Here is a 22727-nt window from a genome sequence, read left to right on the forward strand (position 1 = left end):
ACAGCCAGCTAATTACATTGAACCCCTTCATAATGGAGGGGACAGTTTTTCCTCCTTCCTGGGACGGCATACATATTGTATGATTACATTATATAAAATGTCCAGAAGAGGCAAATCCATAGAGACAGAACACAGGTTTGTGGTTGCCAGGGGCTGGGGGAGAGAGAGATGGGGAGTGACTGCTAATGGGTAGGGGGTTTCTTTTTGCAGTGATGAAATTCTGGAATTAGATCATTGTGATGGTTGTAAAATTTTATGAATATACTAAAACCAGTGAATTACACTGGTCTAAAATAAATAAATATTGAATAATAGTGATAACACCAAATGCTGGTGAGGTTTCAGAGAAGCTCATGTATTGCTGTTGGTTAATACGAAATGATACAGCCACTCTAGACAACAGTGGGCAGTTTCTTACAAAACAGAACATGCAACTATCACACAACACAGCTATCTGACACCGAGGCATTTATCCCAGAGAAACGAAAACTTATGTTCACACAAAAACCTGTAAATGGATGTTTATAGAAGCTTTGTTTTTAATAGCCCCAAACTGGAAACAAACCAGAGGTTCTTAAACAGGTGAGTAGTTAAAATTACACAAAATAAAAGTTTATTTAAAAACTAGTAGGTCGCAACGAGACCACTACATGCCTATTAGAATGGTAAAAATTCAGGACACTTGACTGCACCAAATGCTGATGAGGATGTGGGGCAATAGGAACTTCCATTCATTGCTGCTGGGAATGCAAAATGGCACAGCCACTTTGGAAGACAGTTTGATGGTTTCTGCACAACTAAACATACTTATTGTATGATTGAGTGATTGTGCTCCTTGGTATTTACCCGAAGGAATTGAAAACCTAGGTCCACACAAACACCTGCACGTGGATGTTTAAGAAGCTTTAGTAATAATTGCCTAAACTTAGAAGCAACCAAAATGTCCTTTAATAGGTGAATGATTGAATAAACTGTGGTACATTCAGGTAATGGGATAATATTCAGAGCTAAGACTAAATGAGCTATCAAGCCATGGAAAGGTAAAGAGCGTTATTGTAAAAGAAAACTTATGTAGTCCTTTTTATAATGTAGCTAATGATGTGGGAATTATTTTTGATCTCTGCTACTCCCTCAGTCTCCATATCATTCAAGCACCAAATCCTGCTGATTCTACCACATAATTGCCACCTCTTTCCATCTAGTCCAAGCTAAATTTGGCCTGTGTATACGGCACTTCTACTTTTACCTACCTCTAACACTGTAGCCAGAATGGTATTTTTTTTTAAAAAAATTGATCATACCCATCCTTTGCTCAAAATCCACCAACGAACGACTTCTCATTGATCACAGGGAAAAGGCTAAAATCTTCAATATGCAATTTAAGACCTTGCAGGATCCATTTTGACTGTGCCTCAATAGCTCCATTTTGAGATGCGGCGCCTTGCCTTTCTACGCTCCAGCTACTTCTTGAACTTGCCACACGCATTCTGAACTCGGAGCCTGTGCACACACTGTCCCCCCTGCTGGGAGCCGCCTCTACCGTGCACACAGCCTCATCCCTTAGGTCTCACTGAAACGCTACCTTCTCTGGGTAGCTTCCCCATTATTTTGGCCTAGGTGAGGTCAAATTTCTCACACCTTCCTAATAACTTGTCACAAGTGAAATTTAAAATTTGTTGAGGTTATTGTTTAGTGTCTGCCTTCCCTGCTATAATATAACCTCAAAGAGAGAAGGAACTAGGTCTCATTATTGTATCCCCAAAGCCTCGCATTTTTGTCCTGCACATAGAAAAAGGTCAGTAAATCTCTATGAAACTATAAATGACTGGCTTGATGAATGAATAAATACATCAATACATTTAAATATTATACTGGTCAAATCATGAAATAGAATTATCTGCACCATAATTACAATATTACACAGTTAAGTTTAATGATGTTAGTCATAATCCCAGATGAAAGATTTGCAAAGCTTCAATGTATATGTATATAGACAAACAAAAAGAGGAAATAAGTGAGAATGACTTCACTGCAAATCCAGGTTATAATCCCTCCCTCACTGATATTCCAACAGTATTAAACAACAAAGGAAAAGAGATGTATCTTAATATCACCCACTTTCACAGGAGGCACACATACATCCAAATGAAAGCAGTTCTGAGACAAGCTCCAACTATGTTATTCAGACAGAAAACTCAGATTCTCTGAAAGAGTAATTTATATGCTATTTATAAAAATATATTTATACATATATATCATACATTCTCTTAACTTTTATAAAATGGGTGAACTTAACTAATCTATTCAAGCAAAATCAAAATTTAACTATTTTAAAGATTAGATCTTTATAACTTTTTAAATTGATTAATGAGAAAAAACTACAAACTCCTGAACCAAAATTTTATTTTAAATTATTAGGCTCTTAGAGCATATGAAAATTTTTCATAACACATGACATATAAGATGTTAGTACATTGAACTACAACAGTAAATATTTTTGTACAACTTTTGAATCACTAATATGCTCATTTCTCTTGTGAGTGAATACCCGGTTTGCTTAAATCACCTTTGTCATGGAATGTCAAGTAAGTTTAAAATTTTTATATTATTGTTTAATAACTTCCTAATAAGGTTTTGAGTTTCTATTTGACTTATACACAGTATTTTTTTCAACGTATTGAGTACTGTCGTAGCTTTTTCTCTCATCTCTGGTGGGACATATTTAAGATCTAAATATTCAGATAACTTAGATCTAGAATTATACAGCACGTTAATAACAGTTTCAATGTCATCAGCTTCACCACTGCTTCGTCCTAGTGGTAATAACTGGGATGTATACATCTTTTCTAATTTATGTTCTGCTGCTGCTGCTAGAGCGAGGCTTCGTTTTAGGTGCTCTTTAGAGGCTTGAATATCCTCTCTGTATTCTGGCTTGAGGCTCTCAGCAAGAGATACCTTTTGCACCTCTGAACTAATATCTGAAATTTGTTTCAAAATGTCTTCATTACTCAAAATCAGTGGGTGTTTTTCAAATGCTAGTGTCTCGTCTTCCCCTGAGAGCTGAGGGACATCTTCCAGTTCTGTGGAGGTATCCCAGTCAGTGCTCCTACTTGAAGGACTTGTGGGTAATTCAGTAACGTTTGGCCAGGACGTTGGTGCCTCTGTTTGTCTTACATCTGGCTCTGGCTCTGGCTCTGGCTCTTCTTTTTCAATATAAGGTTCTTTTGAGTGTAAAACAATAGAAACATTGTTTGGTTTAATCGACCAAAATGCTGTCCTTTTAGTCGGCGTTTTGCTCCCTGTTTCCATTGTGAAGCCTCTAGTAGAGAAAGTCGTAGCTTCGTCAGTGACAGGATTGATCATAACGTCATTCTCAGTTGAAGCTTCACCATGTGTAATTATCTCCTTAAATTTTGATACCTTCGATCCCATAGAATAAACATTATTTGGAGGCTCTGATTTTTTGTCATGGCCTGGTTCCCTAGTGGGAACACTTAGTAGTAGGTTCTGTAAAACTTGTACGTAATGATTCAAGTTTTGTTCTTCATCAGGTGTCATAGTCATGCCTTAAGGGGGAAAAAAATCAAACAATAAGTAACATTTATTATTGTATATGACATATTGACAAAGTCTACTGACCCAAATTTACTCCATATGCTATCACTTCACAGTTGGGATTAAAAAAAAACAAAAACAAAAAACCAAGAAATAAAGCACCTCTGACACAGTCAACTCTCACTTAAAAGAGCAAAATTATTTTTTCAGATTCTTATTGAAAGAGATGAGCAAGATTGGTGTAAAAGTTGCATGTTAGCATAATTCTCTATATCTTTTTGCTGTTACTCTCCCATATAACTTATAATTCAGTAGGCAACTTATTAAAACAAAATTTTTGATTATGTCCTTCAACACAGTGTGTGCTGAAGTAGGGTCATACTGGCTCACCAGAGCCAATTATTAATTTTAGTAATTCTGTGAGCCAGATGTTAAACATAGACATCATTAAAAATTAAATTATCTGAATTTGAAATTAATTATATTGAAAACAAAGGTAATAAATATTCAAAACTCAATCATTTTCTTATTTCATCTTACTATTATCTATGCTCTTGAGGTTATTTACATCTAGGGTATCTGTGTATGGTAGAAATGCTCTATACTGGTGTGCTTGCTACTGTATATTTTTTTCTACCTCCCTCTTCAGTTATGTCCAATAGGTAGCTTGAAATCAACAATGATGGGGAAAATGCTATAAACCAGGACTTACCCTTCTCTCCAAAAAGCCTATTTAAACATTTAGTAGTTTACCACTGCCTTCAACCAAGCAAAGATCTAACTATAGCCTGTGAGTCATATCCACCCAACTGTTTTTGTAAATAAAGTTTTATTGGAACCCAGCCAGTCTTGCCCATTTGTTTATGTATTGTCTATGGCTGCTTTGGGCTGCACCGGCAGAGTTGAGTAGCTACAACAGAGACCACATGGCCTGCAAAGCTGAAATACTATCTGGCCTTTTACAGAAAAAGTTTGCAGATTCTAGTCTAAACCATCAACTTTTCACTCTGACAACAAAACTGACAGTTTTTTTGTGCTGGTATTTTGCAGCATTTGAGTGGTGAAGCCTCTCATTTCCAATATGGAAAACAGTAACGCTGATTGAATAAGATATTCTGAAATTCTGCTCAACCCCCTACTTCTCAGTCAGAAGTTTTTAATTTTCAGTGCTGGAAATTTGTATTACATGTAACTTTGAATTGATTTTGCCACTATCATAGATACAAATTGATTTAATTCAAGGCAGTAAATCACTTTTTACCAAAGTCTAATACATAACTCCTCCTTGAATCCTCCTTCTCCAGGTAAAATGAAATACAGTAACAAACTTTCTGTTCAGGAGGCACTTTTATTCAGCTGTTTGGCAAGCACAAATAGTCCAAAAATGCTTTATATTTACACTCTCCTGTCTTCCTTAACTCTTCTGGTAAAATTTAGAAAGACCAGATGAAGTTTAATCAAAAATGAAAGCATATTTCCAAATTTTAAAAAATTCTTAATGAGAACAGTTTGGTGAGGCAATGTGATAGTGGAAAGACACTAGACTTGTCTAGAGATCTGGATTCTAAAAGCAGATTCTGCATTTTATGTCGTGCTTGGAAAAGCCTTGCACACTTCAGGATCCATATGATGATGGGTGAAAAAAGAGAGACATAGAACATAGATTTTGATACTATCCTTACGCTGATATTTTGTAATCACTGTCATAGTATCATACATTTCCTCAGTGAATTGTGGATTTTTTTTAAAAAATGGACAGGAGGGTAACAAACCAAGCTCATGTGGGTAGTTGCCTTTGAGGATAGGGAATGGGACTAAAGTTGGACATTAAAGGGGACTTTAGACTTATTTACCGGTACAATGTAATATTTTACGCACTAAAAACACACACAAGCACACACACCCAATTACTTAATATAGTAAACCATTAAAAGTTACATTTTATAAAGTAAAATAACTTATTTATGCATTCTCATAGGTATAAAGTGCATTGTCCTAAAGGAAAATTTTAAGTAAAATGAATATGTAGCCTAGTGCAGTGAGAAAAAAAAAATCTTTCATTCTGGTTCTGGTTCTACTACTTTCTAGCATCATGACCTTAGATAATTACTTAGTGTCTCTAAACATTTACTTAACTATAAAATTAAAGGACTATATCTGTCCTTTTATCTCACAGAACCAAATAAATTAGATATTTGAAAACACTTTAAAAGCTACAGAACACTATATAATATTCTCTGTAAAGGTAACTGCTTACATTTCTTTAAAATATACATTTAAGTCCCTAAAAAGAACATTAAAAACATGATTTGGATCCTATTTAGTAAAAACGCTAGAAGCTTTCCTGCTAAAGACAGAAACAAGGTCAGGACACTAATATCTCCATTATTATTTAACATGGTATTGGAGGTAATAGTCAGTGTAATTTGACAAGGGAAAATAATTGGCAGCATAAGAATCCAAAAGAAAAAGGTAAAACTATCTTTATATGCAGATGATATAATTATATATCTAGACAAAAGAATCAATTGAAATAAAGTTTCTTAAATTTAAGACTATTGATATGAAAATAGAACTCATAAGATTTTCTTCTTCTCCCAGAGTTAGGAGTAGTTTCATTTCTCTACCTCTGCTGAGAAACTATGGTTTTTGTGGCCATTTTTTATTTTTATAAATTAAAAATGTGATTTTTTAAGGTCTTGTCAGTCATTTTAAGCTACAAATAATGGTTTTAACATGTGTAAATTAACTGGCTTATTTTATTTTTTTAAAGAAACTGAATTAAAAAACCACCCCCAAGTAAACTTAGTGCTCTGTCATCTATGTAAATATATTGCAAACTAACTGAATTTTTAAAATGATATTTGGAAGTCAAGTTTTTAAAAATGTACTATCCACCACCAATTTAAATACATATCTAATTGCATACATAAACCTTCAATTGGTTAAAGGTATAAGAAACAAATACTTTCTTCTACAATGTCTTTTAAAAGAATGAATATATATGAATGTGGTTTTTATAAAAACCTAAAGGACTATACTTTTATCTGTTTCTGGAGAGATTTCCTAATCAGTAAAGCTAAAATACTATTATGCATTAACTACTTTAACGAACACTTTTATTCCAGAAAAAACTCACACTCAAAAAGGAAAAAAGAAATTGCTTCTATGCTCCTAAGAAGTGATGGCATGCGAAAAATTACAAAAAAATGTAATGATAGTAATAAAATGCTAACATTAAAACTCTTGCACAGTAATATACCTAGTTCCTTTGAGACTAAAGTTTTAAGAAAAGAAAGAACATGTCGCCTTAATCTCAAAGAATCAACGGTTTCTAAACTGAATAAAAAAGGAAAACTAAACCACTCCCACCTCTTCTTTGCTTAAAAATCTTGGGGGGTGGGGGATATAATTTTTAAAAGATATATAATCTCAAATTTGAGAACTTTAATATGAAATATCTTTACTTCAAAGTGTAATAAGATATAGGGTTACACTAAAGCTAGGTAATTGTATTATTTCTTTGGGGAGTTCCTATTTAATGCTACAATTTAAAATTTCAGAAGAATATTGGTAAAATTTAGGTCTTTTTAAAAACTTTACTTTTTTAAAAGAGTATTTTCTTATGTGTTTCATTTGTGTGCTGATTGTGTAGTTATCACAGAATGCAAAAATGGAAAGTAAATAGGGTATATTCAAATCTACACAGAATTTGGGTTTAGCACTTTAGCTAATATAGCTTAACTTTTTGAGAACTGCATTGAAAAACATAAATATAAGGTGAATATGGGATTTCACTTGAAGTGTGTTACAAAGCAAATAGCTGATGTCTTAAAAACTGGTTATTATAAAACCTACATAATAAAATCATACAGACCAATAGAATTTGACAATCAAAATGTTCTATGTATGGTTTCTAAGTGTTATAATTCTCTGATAATATTTAATATGAATTGTATTTTATTTTGGCATTGACTTGGTTATATTTCCTGACATTCTTAACTATGGGCCTGTGAAGTAAAACAATTTTAAGTTAATAGCATGTGTATTTATCTAAAGACTTTTAAAAGAAAAAAACTCGAGGCTTGGCATCAAACTGCTTGTCAAGTAAAAAGAATGCTGCTAAAATAATGTACACTGGCTAACTGCCTATAAAAATGAAACGTTAAAGGAGAATCTTAGACAAATTTTTAAAATATCGAACTTATTTACATTCTCTCTTATTTAGAGTATTACGAATCACTACTCAGTTAAAATTCTACCTAGATAGACGTCTAATAGTCAATTAGGACTTCATTCTCTTTTTCAATAACTAGTACTTTATACACAAACTGGAAAATAATACACACAAAAGCATTGTAAATCTAATTCCAACATATTTTGGCCAAAATTAAAAATAAAAACAGGCCATCCCATAATTTCCATATATGCTCCACTTAGGTGTTCTTGTTTATTTGTAAAATACACTGTCTCTTCCATAAGACCCAAATAAAATGTTTTAAAGCAATAAGACTGAACTTCCACTTCCAAAAAGATAGAGAACGTGTACTTTCCCCCTATTCTTCCTACTTAAGCTCAGTTAAAAGCCCTGGACATTATATATAAAACAAGCATGAGAGGCCTCTGAAAGGTGGAGAGAAGAAGGCAAACCAACTAGGGGCTTCAAGACCCAAGGAATGACACAGCAGTGAGTTCCCTGGGTTTTCTTTTTGTCACATATACCCCAGACTGGGTGCTGGAACAGCTGGCAACCCAGAATCACCAATGGATGCAGACAATAAAAGGCTCCAAGAAAGGGCTGCTCGCTTCATAGCCAAAGGACCAGGAAAGGGGTAGCCTAGCAAGACAGAATTTTTTAGTTAATAACTGCTCTATTCCAGCCAAATATCACAGAAAACACTGAGGCCTGACCCCCACTAGCAAAAGCTGTGTGGAGAACCTAGCTTCTATGGTCATCGGGCTTCAGTGAGGTGCCTTATCCCACAGAAGTGCTGCTACCAAGTATGAATTAATACCTTCTCTTCCCATAGAAAAGGCTGCGTGAGGACCTGGACTTTCATCTCCACCCTGTGGTAACAAGGCAGCATTCCTCTTCCACTGCTGAAGTGGTGTCAGAGGCCCGTTTAAATTTGTAACAGAAGCTTTAAATAAGATCCAGAGTCTTACAACATAATACCCAAGAGGCCCAGGTTTTCAAAAGCCAGTGGTCTCAACAAGAACCAGGAAAATCTCAATTTGAATAGAAAAAATAGTCAACAGATGCCAACTCTGAGATAACACAGGTATTAGAATTATCTGACAGGGATTTAAAAGTAGCCATCATAAAAATGGTTCAATAAGCAATTATGGACATGTTTGAAACAAGTGAAAGTCTCAACAAAGAAATAGAATATAAAGAAGAACCAAACTGAAATTTTAGAACTGAAAAAACACAATAATTGAAATTTTAAAAATCGATAGGATAGGCTCAACAGCAGAATGAAAGGGACAGAGGAAACAATCAGTGAACTGGAAGACAGAACAATAGCAATTACCTGATCTGAACAATAGAGAGAAAATGAACTGGGGAAAAAAAATGAACAGAGCCTCAGCGACTTGTGAGACTATAACAAAAAGATCTAACATTCATGTCATCTGAGTCTAGAAGGAAATGAAAGAGAGTGAGTCTGAAAAAGTATTCAAAGACATAATAATGGCTGAAAATGCCCCAAATTTGGAAAAGATACGAACTTATAGATTCAAGAAGCTGAGTGAACCTCAAACAGAATAAACCTAAAGAAACCCATGCCAAAACATATCCTGGTCAAACTTTGGAAAACTGAAGACAAAGAAAAAAAATCTTGAAAGAAATGACACATTATCTACAGGAGAAAACCAATTTGAATGACAATTTGAGTTCTCATGAGAAACCATGGAGGTCAGAACAAAACAGCATACTTTTCAAGTGTTAAAAAAAAAAATCCAGAATTATCTGTCAAAGGAAAATGTCCTTCAGAAATGAAAGGATAATCAAGATCTCTCAAATGAAGGAAAATTAAGAGAAGTTTTTGCCAGAAGACCTACCCTAAAAGAATGGCTAAATGAAGCTCATTAAACAGAAAAGAAATAATAAAAGAAGGAATCCTGTATCATTGGAAAGGAAGATAAAATAAAAAGAGCAAAAATATGAGTAAAGGCAATAAATAGACTTTCCTTCTCTTGAGTTTTCCAAATTATGTTTGACAGTTGAAGCAAAAATATAATACCATCTGATGTAGTTCTCTACGTAAAAGAAACATTTAAGACAATTATATTATGAATGGGAGATGGTAAAAGGACATAAAGGGAGGTAAGGTTTCTACATTTCACTCAAACTGGTAAAATGTTGATACTAATAGACTGAAATAAGTTATGTATATATAATGTAATACTTAGGCTATACAACAAGATAAACTCAAAACACTGTAAGTCAAAATGGAATTCTAAAAAAACTCTCTCAATATGAGTGCTATTGGATCATGTGCTTAAAAATCTAATTCATATTTTTATAAAATAAGGTTTTAAAGTCTCATAATAGCGGTAATTTAAACATGTGATTTAGTATAAGAATAAATGCTTCGTAAGTTAAAGGTAGTAGCAAAATGTTCCATATAATTGGGAGAAACCTGGTAGCTCAGTAAAGAGGAAAAGATAAATTTTAAAACTTCCACATAAAGACAAAAAATTAAAGTTCAATGGAATACATCTGGTCTTTATGCTTTAAGAACTCATACATTTTTACTTTGCCCTTGACCCATAACCTTGATGTGGCAGCTGTTGATTTACCAAAAATTTAACCAAGAATCGTGGATACTCATTTTTTAAAATGATACAAATATAACTATGATTTTTAGTGTGATATCCAAGCATACGAGTGAAAAACAGAATGGGTTTATTAATTAAAAATTCATGTATATAAAGCTTATCAGTTTTCAGCTTTGGGGAGGGACAAGTCACAAGTTATAATTCTGTTTAACTGAGGTTTTGAATGCCTTGCTCCCGAGGATGCTCTGTGGAAGTGCAAAGGAGGTCGGTAAGGTCTCAGACTGCTGCCCACATCCACATGTTCCCCAGGTTTTACCACAGGAGTTCAACTTTCTCTGTAAAAGGCCAGACAGTAAGTATTTTAGGCTTTGCAGGCCATCCTGTCGCTGTGGCAACTACTGAACTGCTGTTACAATGCAGGAAAGCAACCATGGGCAATACATAAAGGAATGCGTGTGGCTGTGTTCCAATAAACTTTATTTATGAACAATGACAGTAAAATTTCATACTTTTTCTCATGTCACGAAAGATCACATTTCATAATCACACTTAAGAATGTAAAAACCATCCTCGGTCGGCCAGCGATACCAAAGCAGGCCGCCTTGGGCGGCTGGCCGCGGTGTGCCCACCCGTGCTTTATTGCACGTGCACCGGTAAAGGGGCACAGGGTTAACACCAAGGAACATCTCCGCGGGGATAGGGAGGTCCCACGCACGAGTCGAGTCTGGGACCCGCTGCGTCGCCAGGTCAGCCCCGAGGCGCGCAGGTCCGGGAGGAAGAGGCCGAGCAGGAGAGGGACACACCTCGGCATAGGAGGCAGGACCCTGGACAGTGGGGTTTGGAAGGCGTGCAGGACCAGGGGCAAAAAAGAGCGGGTACTCAGGCGGCTCCCGGAACCCTGAGGTTCCCCGAGGCATGTCTCCTGAGTCCCTGCCGCCTCGGGCCGGTCACTCACTCGGATACGCGGGCACGGACGAAGGCCATAGCAACAGCGCAACCAGAAGGACTAAGGACTTCATGGGCATCGACCGCAGCACTCCGCCATGCGACGGGAACGTCCTAGGGCCACCAGGCCGGGTACCTCAGCGCCGAAAGAGTTGGGCGTCGGCGGCCGACGGTCCTAGCTCAGCACCCTGGGCGCCCTGCAACGGTCGTCCCCAGCGCGCCTGAGAAGCCAGAGTGGGGGAGGGACGTGAGCGGCCAAGGCCCGCCCCGCCCCGCCCCGCCCCCCAGGGCCGCACGCAGGGGGCGGGGCGACCCCTCCTGGTGCGCATGCTCTCTCTGCCTGGGAAGCTCTGCGTCGGGCGCGGGCCTCGGAACGTCTCGACGCCCCGGCGGGTATAAGCGCTCTACGCGTTGGGGGTGGCGGAGCTGGGCGCATCCACCGAACCTAAGCGTATAGCAGTGCCTAAGACGCGGTCCCTGCGTGGACAGAACTGTCTGTTGGAAGAGACGGACAGATAACCTGGCCGTTACAACAGAGTGAAACGTGCTATAATGGAGGAAGTAGTAGGCACTGGAGCCTTGAGGAGGACCCCGCCATCCAGAAAGAGTTGGGAGGAGGTTACCTAGTTGGAAGAAAGCTTGGAGCTCCCCAAGAACTAAAATAGTTCAGTTAATTGCAAGGGGTGGGGGCAGTTGTTGGAGGTGAGTGAGGAGAGAGAAGCAGAGGCATCAAAGCCACTTTAAGGGGCTTGGGTTTTGTTTTACTCTTTTAAGAGATTACATTCCTTTTTTTTTGGAAAAAAACAAAACAGTAGCTATGGAGAATGAATCAGTGGTTGTCTGGGGTTAAGAATGTGGGAGTACATTCTTAACGTGGAGTTTTAAAGTTCTCTTAAAGGGAGAGCGTGGAGTTTTTTTGGGTGGTGGTTGGTTGTGGTGGCCACGAATCTAAACGTCTTAAAATTCATAGAACTGTACACCACAAAGACTCAAGGTTACGGTACAATAATTTTTAAAAATTCACAGACACTCATTATTGCTGCTGCCTCAGGAAGCAATGGGCTTGGAATTTATTCTGAGGCGTTGGGAACTGTGTAATTAGATTTGCATTTCTGAAAGCTCACTCCTTGCAGTATCAAGAATGGGTGGGAGAGAAGCAAGACTAGAGGCGGGGATCCAAATTAGGAGTGAGTTGTTCCAGTAATCCAAGCCCAGCTTAATAGGGGCCTGGACTCATGGTGGCAGAGGGCATGGGACATGTGGACAGATTTGACAGGTCTTGAGAGCTGGAATCAACAAGACTGAGGAACTGATTGAATGTGAGGAATGAGGGAGGAGATGATGCTTATATTTCTGGCCTGGACACCTCTTCTTGTGGTGTGAGCTGGGGAATACAGGAGTGGAAGGGGTGAGGAAGATTAGTTTCAACGTTGTTCTGTTGAGATGGGCTTGTGACCTACTGGAGTGACCTGTACAGGAACAGATGGATGTAGGGCCCTGGAAAGAGCTGAGATGGAGATGGAGGTTTAGGAGGCATCAGCATCTAGAAGTGGGTATGTGGGACAGGCCTGAGGAGAGTTTTTAAAGTGAGGTCATTGGGCCTTCGATCTCTGGGAAACATGGGGAGGCGAGAAAGGGGAGGATGGACCTGCAAAGGAGACTGAAAGTGGGAAGAGGGAAACCTAGAGAGGAACTTCATGGAAGAGGAGGAGTCCAAAACTGTCAAAAGCTTCTGATAAGTCACATGAGAGAAGACCTTAGATTTAGCAACAAGATCCTTGGCAGAAACAGTTTTAGTGGAGTGGTTTGGGCAGGAGCCAGACTACAGTAAGTTGAGGAATGAGTGAGAGGAGAGGAAATGATGACAGCTAGTACAGACAACTTTTTCAAGGTTGGTGCAGGAGTCTTTAATGTGCTCTACCCGGCTTCATCTAAATACATTAAAGCAGCCTTCTGGAATCAAACAACTATTTAGAAAGCAGCCTGCAATACGTAACAAAAGCCTTAACATATTATAAATACTATGATACAAATTATATAATATAAATTGGGGAAGGGGGGTACGTCCTAAGACACATGTAGTGGATCATATGGGAGGTATTAACTGAGGTCCCCCCCTCCCTGAGCTTCCTTGCCCCTTACCTTTCATTCCACCACTGAGATACCAACGATCGCATTAATGCACTTACTTCAGAGAAAAACAGCTAGAATATTGAACAGAGGCATCGAAAGAAGGGACAAATTTATTTTTTTTTCCAGTTTATGGTGGGGTTAAAAGTCAAAGCACTTTTGTAAGAGCTGCTACTTAGGTGAAAAGTTTTGTTTGTTTTGTTTGTGTTTTTAGTGGATATGCTTGGCTTGGAATATCAAAAGCCAAGGAACCTGAGGACAGGAGAGCATAAACCATAGGTTAGGGGCGGTATGAGGTTGAGACAAGGTTTGTTTCCTCGATCCAGGGGAAAGTTTCTGGGAACAGAAAAGGGGAGTTGCAGTTTGTATACAGAACTCCCTGACAGGTTTTGAGGGTGGCAGAGACTGCTTGTGTCTCCCTTTCCAGGGTAGAGTTCAGGGGGAACTTCAAGCTTCTCAGACACGCTGCACAGCCAGCATGGGGCCAGAGCAGTTGTGCAGCTGTGACTGACTCAGTTAAGTGGACGAGTCAGATCAACAACTCAGACTGGGCAGCATTCTAGTGTTCCTAAGCTCCAGGGGGGCTCAAGTGCTGAGAGAGTGCCTCTGAACTCAGACATGCCTGCAGCTTAGAATAGGAGACAGAGTGCATGGACCGGCCACGTAGTAAGTACTCAAGAATTAGCTTCAGTGTGGGCTGGACCTAGTAACTTGATTCTAATGAACAGAATACATCAAAAGTGATAGGATATCACTTCAGAGATTAGGATACAAAAAGCCTATGGCTTCCATCTCTCACTGTCTTGCTTATTCATTGTGAAGGAAGCCAGCTGCCATGTTTTGAGCTGCCCTGTTGAGGGGCCCACATACTGAGAGACTGATGTCTCCAGCCAACAGCCAGTGAGGCCTGACAACAACCAGGTGAGTGAACTTGGAGTTGAATCCTCCCCGGGCAAGCCTGGAGATAACCATAGCCCAGATGACATCTTTGTTGCAGCCTTCTGACAGACCCTGAGCTAGAGGTACCCAGGTAAGCCATGCTCAGACTCCTAACCAAAATTTCTACAATAACAAATGCATGTTGTTTTAAGCCACTTAGTTTGAGGGTAATTTGTGACACAGCAAGATGTAACTAATAAATGGTGTTGCACAGAGCCCAGGATTGTTGTACAGATGAGTCAGCTGTTGCTGACTGCTACCCTTGCTCCTTCCCCCACCATGACTTGCAGGATCTCCAAGACCTGAAGACACCTGCTTCTTGTGTTGCCCCCACCGCAAGTGAGTCTAGGATCACTCTTTCTGTGACTGCCAGAGTACCTGCTGCTACTCCAGCTCTGGAATCACACAGGAACCATGGGGCCCACTCTTGTCCACTGCTGCTGCTGTCTGGAAGTACAGCCAGAAACAGGAGAGGGGGGAAAAGAAAAAGAAAAAAAAAAAACGCATACAAACAAAATATGCCTCTCCCCCCTTGTGTCTTTCATTGTCAAAGCCTAACTTGGCAAGAGAGTCTGAGGAGTGTGTCTAATAGACTTTTAGCCCCCTAGGATAGCCAAGAAGAGTGCGGAAAGGTAGAAATGTCACTGAGCGCAAACAGACTAATGAATAACACACACATATGCTCTTCCACTTAGTGATAGAGTGCTACTAGGCAGCACACCTTTATAGCTAAGAGGGTAAGAAAACACCCAGTTTATTCACCATGGGCAGCTTAGGTCATCTGGTGATTTATGGTCAGGATCTCAGTCTCTACCAGAATCTCAGAAGCAAGACAAGATCACTTTCTGAACAGGAAAATACTTGCCAAGGAAGGCATGGCTTTTCTCTAAAAAACCCTAGGGGTGTGTGCTGTGTCTCTCCTGTTGGGATTGCTGCGGCTCTGCCACAGACGCCTCAAACACTGCTGAACCGACTGGGTGGTAAAGGCCAAAAGCAAATGCTTAGGCTTCGGCTGTTCAAGTGTATTGAAGTCTGGCATCCTTTGGGGCCCCTGGTAAATACTTGTACACATGAGTGGTATACCTAACATGGAATATGTTGTCTCTCAAATCCAAAGACAAGTGTTGTGCTCTTTCTATGTGATTGGTGGTGATGGTGAAAACATGCTCCTTTCCCTTCTCACTGCAGTGAATATCCCAACATTTTCCAGATTACTGGACCTCCAGAAACGACCAAAATTTCCTCAAGATTTAATTCACACTCTCTGGCTTGCATGTGTCTTGCCAAAATAAGTAGGGTACCCACGATTCTTGTTCTTTGGGTCCTATCAGCAAGATGTCATCAAGCTGGTGGACCACCATGATACCCTGTGGGCTAGTGAGGTAGATGATCTCTGCTTACCAAACAGGGGCCCAGAACCTTAGACGTACATCAACGCTGTGGCGAGACGGTGTTCAACATTTGCTTGCAGGTGAAAGCAGATTGCTTCTAGTATGTTTTATCTACTAACTAGATGGGGGAGGAGCATTTGCCCAGGCAATGGCTCTGTGCCAGGGCCTCTGTTGATATGCTCCTCAAAAGAGACCACACCTGGAAAAGCACGGGCAGTTGGATGCATTATCTGATTGAGTTTATAATCCTAAATCACTTCACCATCCATTTTCATCCCCAACCAAGCTGGCAGGTTAAATGCATCTTTCAAATCTTTCATGGTGACGCTTACTATAGTCCTTCACCAAGGGATTGGTATAACTTCCATTTTACTCTTTTGATTTAGGGAAGGGAGGATAAAGCTCTGTGGGTTTCCATTTAGTTTTTTCTATCATAATCACTCTTATTCTAAAGGTCAGGAAATCAGTGTGAAGATTCTGCCAGCACCTGAGTATATCTCTTTCAATTGTACACTCAAGACAGGAAAATAACCACAGGAAGGGTTTAGGGTCTCACTGAACTTACTGTAAGGTAGACTCAGGTTACAATTCTTTTGATCACCTCACCCCTATAAGCCCCACTCTAACCAGTGAGCTACAGTGGCATTCTGGCTCTGCAGAAGTTAGGTGATTCATAGCCAGTGTTCAGGAATCTCAGAGGACTGGAATCTTCTCTTTGTCCATGCAGATTTTCTATAGCTGACCACGGTCCCATTAGGCAAGGCTAGGAGTAAGAGTCACAATACTTGTGGTGTTATCACGGAATTACTCCACAAGGGTTTCCAGCATTTCCTTCACTTAGGAGACTCTGAGTTTGTAAATGGACTCAGGTCTGGGAATTGGGTGAGGGGCTATAAGTGAGAGGTTAAAATAAGATGTCTGTTAGTTAGGCCCAGAGTTGGGATTGTTTTTGCTTGTTTGCTTGTTTATGTAAATCAGATAAGACCTTAGTGGCTTTCATCTTATGGACCATCAAAATGGTCATGGTGAAAAAGCCAAGATATCTCCTTACTGTGGAATTCTAGTTAAGAAGAATGAGTATTAACTCTGTGATCTATGTGCTAACATAGAAAAAATTCTCCAAACTATGGTAGTAAGGTAAGAAAAAGAATGCAAAGAAACCCACATATCTACTTAAGTAAAATCACAGCACAGTTATGTATTTACATGAATGCATCAGAAATCATTCTGCAAGGAAACAGCAAGCTGATAGCAGAGCTTGCTTCTAGAAAGAGAAATGAGATTGGGGGGAGAATGGGAGATATTGAAGGGAGAATTTTACTTTTTACTCTAAATATTTTCCTTGTTCCTTGAACTTTTCCAAACAAGATTATACTGCACATTATGCATTGTTCATTTAATTAAAAATAAAGACAATAACTTTTTACAAAATCGAGAAGTTTGGAAAAGCGGGCCAGTAATAGAAATAATCTTATAGCTCATGCTTTCTCCTACTGAAATATTTTTCAAGTGGCTAATTCACTACCAAAAAATATATTTAATCTGCTTCAACTCTGGACTCTAGATTGTGTGATACCTTATCACACAGCATCATTTAATATCTTGTAACTTTTTTCTCAGGGATGTATTTTTATCTCCCCTTTATAGTGGTTCTTATGCTACTCTATTTCACACAGCATTTTTTTTGGTGCTCAGTAAAAACTTAATAAATAACACCTCATAATCTTCCAACCTAAAGGAAGAGACTCCTTCCCCTGCTCCTGACCACCCAGGCCTATCAAATTCCTGTTGTGTTTCAAAGCTCAAATACCCCGTCTGCTAGGAATCCACCCCTCCCTCATCCCTCCACTTAGAGTGTATTGTATCTTCCCTACCCCATATTTCCATCATGCTATGTTACAGCCATTATTTCCTTGAATTGATGTATTTTATAATTTTACAAGTCAATCTTCTCTAGACCAAGGTTTTTGAGGTCCAGCGACCAGATCTAAGTTATCTCTGCATTGCATCCTCCTCAATCCAGCCAAAGTCTTACATTCACCAGGTGCTCAATAAATGCATGTTTGAGTTCAATTGTAATTAAAAGGTTGGGAATTTCATATTGGCTTTACAGAATCCTAAAAGGAGCTAGCAACTCCCAGCACAATTTTCAACCTCAAGAAGGAGCTCTTCAGCTCTAAGTGTCCGTCACTCCATTATTTAAGCCGAGGTAAAATGAATGGCATGTGGTCTCTCCATCTGTTCTTTCCTCTATACACCTCTGCAAGTAATTCTGGACAACAGATTCCTGATTGTGGAATTGCTGTGTCAAATGGAATGCACCAATTTCCATGCCCATCAATAGTATAGTGATTCACTAATACTGAGTGTCATCATCTTTGAGGACAAGCCGTGTTAAATATTGCGTCTTGTTCTTTTAGTCTGTTTCAATTTTTTGTCCTTCAGGCAAAGGGTTGTATCCATTCTCTCTCTGTCCCCACCTCGAACTTTCCGTATATTCCTTTTAGTGTGTTTCTAAAGCTCACTTTTACCTGCTTTGTGTTCTTTCTCCTGTTAACGCAATGGATTTGAATTAATAGGCTATGAGGTATCTTTGGCTCCCTGGGAGAAGACGCATGTTTGGGAATTCCTGCCTCTGTCATCACAGGTCGCTTGCCACTGCTCCCACTATTTTCCTGGGACCAGTGCTCAGGGCAGTTCTGAACATAGCCCTTCCCTGCTTAACGTCAATGCACTTTTCAGATGTCAGATCTCCAATGTCATTTTTTAACAGCACTTGTCACAGTGCCTGGCAAAATAGTTTAAATTGTATATTTATTAACTGGATGAGCAAATGAATGGATCCATCTATCTCCCTATCCACCCATCCACTCCACCTGAGCACATGTGGGCATGATAGCACCTGCAGCTTTGGCAGAGAAAGGCTTCAGCCACCTGAGGGCAGCAGAACCTCACCAATGACTGAAATGGTACCTGGCCCTTAGGAGCGTCTCTCCAGCTGTGAGGCTAGGAACTGTATTCAGATTTTGTTGCGCTGGAGCATGTTTTGATATTGTGTGTTTTGTTTTACTCTCACACCTTGCATTCTAAATGCACCAAATCACGTGTAATAATATTTAAAATGATTCAATAATAAGAGCCTTTGTTCTCCCAGTGAGATTTGCTTCATTGCAGCTGGTTAGAGGAATGTTGCACATCCAGTCTTTCTCTGACTGTTAAAGCTACTCCATATGCAGCTACACTGCAGACAGACGTGGGCTGAAAGTTTGTAAAATGAGACCTGGGAGCACACAGAAGAGGCAGGCTGACCCTTGGGAGCGTGCTTTTCAACAGGTACTGCCCCACTTAAAGTAGACAAAATGCGTGTTTTATTCACTATACAGGACTCTGGATTGGCTCGATGGGATGTTTTTGTTTTGTTTTAATAAAGGGATGGCAAAAAAGGTCCTGAAATGGGTGTGGAAATAACTGGGAAGTGATTGCAAGCATATGAACCTCGGAGTATTTTTAGTTTTGTCCAGGAAAACCCCCCCCTGTTTACTTTTGGCTCTACCAAAGTCAGTGTGCAGCCCCATGAAAGCCTGAGAATGCAGCTGGTGTTCTGACTTCCAGAAATGTCAGAACAATGATTTATTACTCCATGGATTTATCCACAAGGAAGGTCTTGGGATTCTAAAGTATTCCTCGATACAAATTTAATTTGAATTCACTTAACTTTTTAAAAATTGAATATGTCCCCACTATAAAGGATGATTCTTGAGCACAGGGACCATGTCTTTTTGTATTTGTGGCCCAGGGATTTTTCACAGTGCCTGAAAGAAGGTGGGCTCTCTAAATATTTGTTGACTAACATGTGAAACTTCCTGGCTGATGCCACCAAATCAATTAGAAGATGATCTCAGGTAAGGACTTTAATCTCTCCAGATCTCATTTTCCTTATCCCTTTTGAATGCTGGGTTTGTTCTAAACCTTATAGACTCTATATTTCCTTTTATACTCACAAGCATACTGAGAGGGTAGGCTAAACAGATAATAGCATCCCAGTTCCATAGATGAGAAAACTGAGCCTCAGGCTAAAAAGTTTGGCCAGGTCACCCAGCTACATCCCAATGCAATAAGACTGCAAAACCCAGGTCTTTCTGTTGTTTTGGTTTCTTATCAAGCCTGTACAGAACTGCTGGTATGGTTACAAAAGAGAATGTTGGAAGTGGAAAGGACCTAGAGTTTATAATCCAAGTCTCCCATTGTACAGATAAACTGAGGCCCAGAGAAGCCAAATGTCTTATCTAAGTTCACTAGGGTTGTTAAAGCCAGAGAGCTTAGACCAATAATAATCGTAACTAGGGTTTATTACCTACTGACTGGATGTAAGTTACTATGCCAAATAACACTTTCATTTACTCTTCATATCAACTCTATGAGGTAGGTACTGTTATTTTCATCTTATAAGTGAGGAAGGTAAAGCTTGGAATGTATAATAAACTTGTTCAAGGTCCCTCAGCTTATAAGTTGATGAGCTGGTGAGCCTGGGTTAAGTGAGAAAGTAAGGAAACTTTCAAAAGCTTGTAAAAGCTTATCAAAAGGAGTAAGTCAGCTTGAAGGAGTTCTACTGGCCAAATGTGTAACAATATGAGCTTCAAAAAATGCTTAATGGAACTGGTTGAAATATTTAGAATTCATTATTGTATTGTAAACTTGTGCTATTTAAATAAGAACAAAATAGCAAACTCCTTTGTTACCAGTGATGGTGTCTATAACATTAACTTTAAAAATTGGTCATTGCTTTCTTACTTTGAAAATAGATTATTAAAGGAAAAAATGAAGCATTTATTCCATATTTTCATTAGGAACTATTCTCAGGATAATCAAATAAAACTTACTAAATAGGGAAAGTATTAGTTATACAGGAAGGCCAGATAATAAATGTAGAGAAATAATAAAATTAGAAAATCAATTTACAACCCTTTAGTGTAATAGTTGATTCAGGCAAGGATCAGCAAAAGATGTTACAACCGTTAGGTGAAAGATTGGTGGAGAAACAGTGTTTTACATGTTTGCACATTATCACCTCACAGGTTACTTGCTAAGAATGAGAAGGAAAACGTAATTTTACAATTCTAGGCTCAAGCTATCGTCATCTTAACCCAACGATCAATCTTAGCATTGCAAATGTTGGGAGAACTAGATTCATATGCCTTATAATATGATGAAATATGAAGTATCCAGCACCACCCATTAAGTATTTTTTGCCAAAAATAGTTAACTTCTACTTGAAAGGAAATAGAAGGGATGGAAAAACAATTGCACTGTTCTATGAGGAAGCAAGCAGACAATTCCAGTAAGTGGGACTTTAACAAGTAAATGGTAAAATAGTTCAAGTTTAAAGAGACATACAATAAAACACAAATGAATAAAACAGCTGTAAAGATATTTTGGGGACAGTTGGGAAATCTTGCATAACTTCTGGATATTAGATTATATAAAGGAATTATTATTAGTATTGTTAGAGATAATCATGTTATGGTCACGTAAGGAAATGTCCTTAATTTTTAGTGATGCCTGCTGAAATACTTACAGTGAAATATGATGCTGTCTGTGTTTATAACGCAAGATGTTTGCTACATCTTGACAACAACAAGATCAGTATGGCAAATATGGCAAATGTTAACAATTGTTAAGTCTGGTTGATTGGTATGTGGATATGAACTATTCACTTGATCTATTTTTCTTTATGTTGAAAATTTTTTTATCATAAAAATTAGGGGGAAACATTCTAGGTGAAGAAAGTATCCCTGTTTGCCCTTAAGAGGCACCAGCATGAAGAGCAAATTTCAAGGAAAGTCCCAGAATGGGAGGTCAAGTCACAAGGAACAGTCAGCAGTAACACTCCAAAGTGACCAGCAGGGAAGGAGGCTGGACGAAGAGCCCTGCTCCTAAGATGGAAGGCCACCAAATGTGCTTTCTCTGGGTCATACTGAAAATTCTTAGCAGGATCTGGAGAAAAAGTGACATGAGATTATGGCCTGTGGAGGGAGGAGGAAAACAAACACCTGCAGTGATTAGGATGATGAAACAGGAATGGTGGCTAGAAAACTGGAGCCTCCACAAGGCAACTTTACCCACAGTGTCAAGCCAAGGGGCACCCCACGTCCTTCCTGGGGGATATGGTGAAGCAGGACATCTTCCTGCAGGGACCTCCAGAAGCCCCAGAGAAACTGATGGACTTATCACTCTCTTCCTGATTTTCCTGCATTTCCCAGGGAGGCTGTTGAATCATAAAACCTCCCTTTGTAAGAGAGAGACAGTGTTCATAGATTGGAAAACTGAATATTGTGAAAATGTCAATCCTTCCCAAGAGAGCACAGAGACAGACCAACACATACGGTCACCTAACAACAGAAAAATAGAACAGGAGGTGCCTGGGATACTGATAATGTAGCCTTTCCTTTTTCCTTTTCTCTACATTCAATATTATTTTATATTCATTTCAGGTATACAGCATAGTGGTTAGACATTTATATAATTTAAGCAGTGATTCCCCTGAATAGTCTAGTACCCACCTGGCACTATACATAGTTATTACCATATTATTGACTATATTCCCTGTGCTTTACTTTACATCCCCATGACTGTCTTATAACTACCAATTTGTACTTCTTAATCCCTTCACCTATTTCACCCAGCCCCCTAACCCCCCTTCCATCTGGCAACCATCAAAATGTTCTCTGTATCTATGAGTTTGTTTCTGTTCTTTTTGTTTGTTTTGTTCTTTGGAGTCTACATATGAGTGAAATCACATTTCATCTATCTTTCTCCATCTGACATACTCCACTCAGGACAGTACCCCCCTGGTCCATCCCTGCCACCCCAGATGGCAAGAATCCATTCCCTTCAATAGCCGAGCAATTTTCCACTGTGTATATGTACCACCTCCTCTTTATCTATTCTTCCATCAACAGACACCCAAGCTGTATTCACATCTAG

The 22727-nt window shown here is 39.0% G+C and overlaps 1 protein-coding gene and 1 long non-coding RNA gene across 2 annotated transcripts; one reads left to right on the top strand and one right to left on the bottom strand.

The window, feature by feature from the left end:
- Window positions 1-481: 481 nt before the first annotated feature.
- On the bottom strand, window positions 482-11544 carry SPESP1 (sperm equatorial segment protein 1). Its single transcript, XM_019725638.2, has 2 exons — window positions 11294-11544; window positions 482-3566 (listed from the first exon to the last, which is right to left on the bottom strand). The coding sequence occupies exons 1-2, from the start codon at window positions 11361-11363 to the stop codon at window positions 2572-2574; spliced, it is 1065 nt and encodes a 354-aa protein (XP_019581197.2). The 5' UTR covers window positions 11364-11544; the 3' UTR covers window positions 482-2571.
- An 80-nt stretch (window positions 11545-11624) lies between these two features.
- Window positions 11625-22157, top strand: LOC109444437 (uncharacterized). The gene is made up of 3 exons (XR_002136855.2): window positions 11625-11676; window positions 14236-14334; window positions 21506-22157. It is a non-coding gene; the product is annotated as an uncharacterized LOC109444437 (long non-coding RNA).
- Window positions 22158-22727: the final 570 nt, after the last annotated feature.

Source organism: Rhinolophus sinicus, linkage group LG03, assembly GCF_036562045.2.
Source record: "Rhinolophus sinicus isolate RSC01 linkage group LG03, ASM3656204v1, whole genome shotgun sequence".
In the NCBI taxonomy this organism is placed as follows: Eukaryota; Metazoa; Chordata; class Mammalia; order Chiroptera; family Rhinolophidae; genus Rhinolophus; species Rhinolophus sinicus.

Excerpts from the sequence above, each read along its gene's own strand:
- SPESP1 (XM_019725638.2), bottom strand. The coding sequence starts at position 11,363 with ATGCCCATGAAGTCCTTAGTCCTTCTGGTTGCGCTGTTGCTATGGCCT. Across the intron at positions 3,567-11,293 it reads GTCCGTGCCCGCGTATCCGA|GCATGACTATGACACCTGAT; the intron begins GTGAGTGACCGG and ends TTCCCCCTTAAG.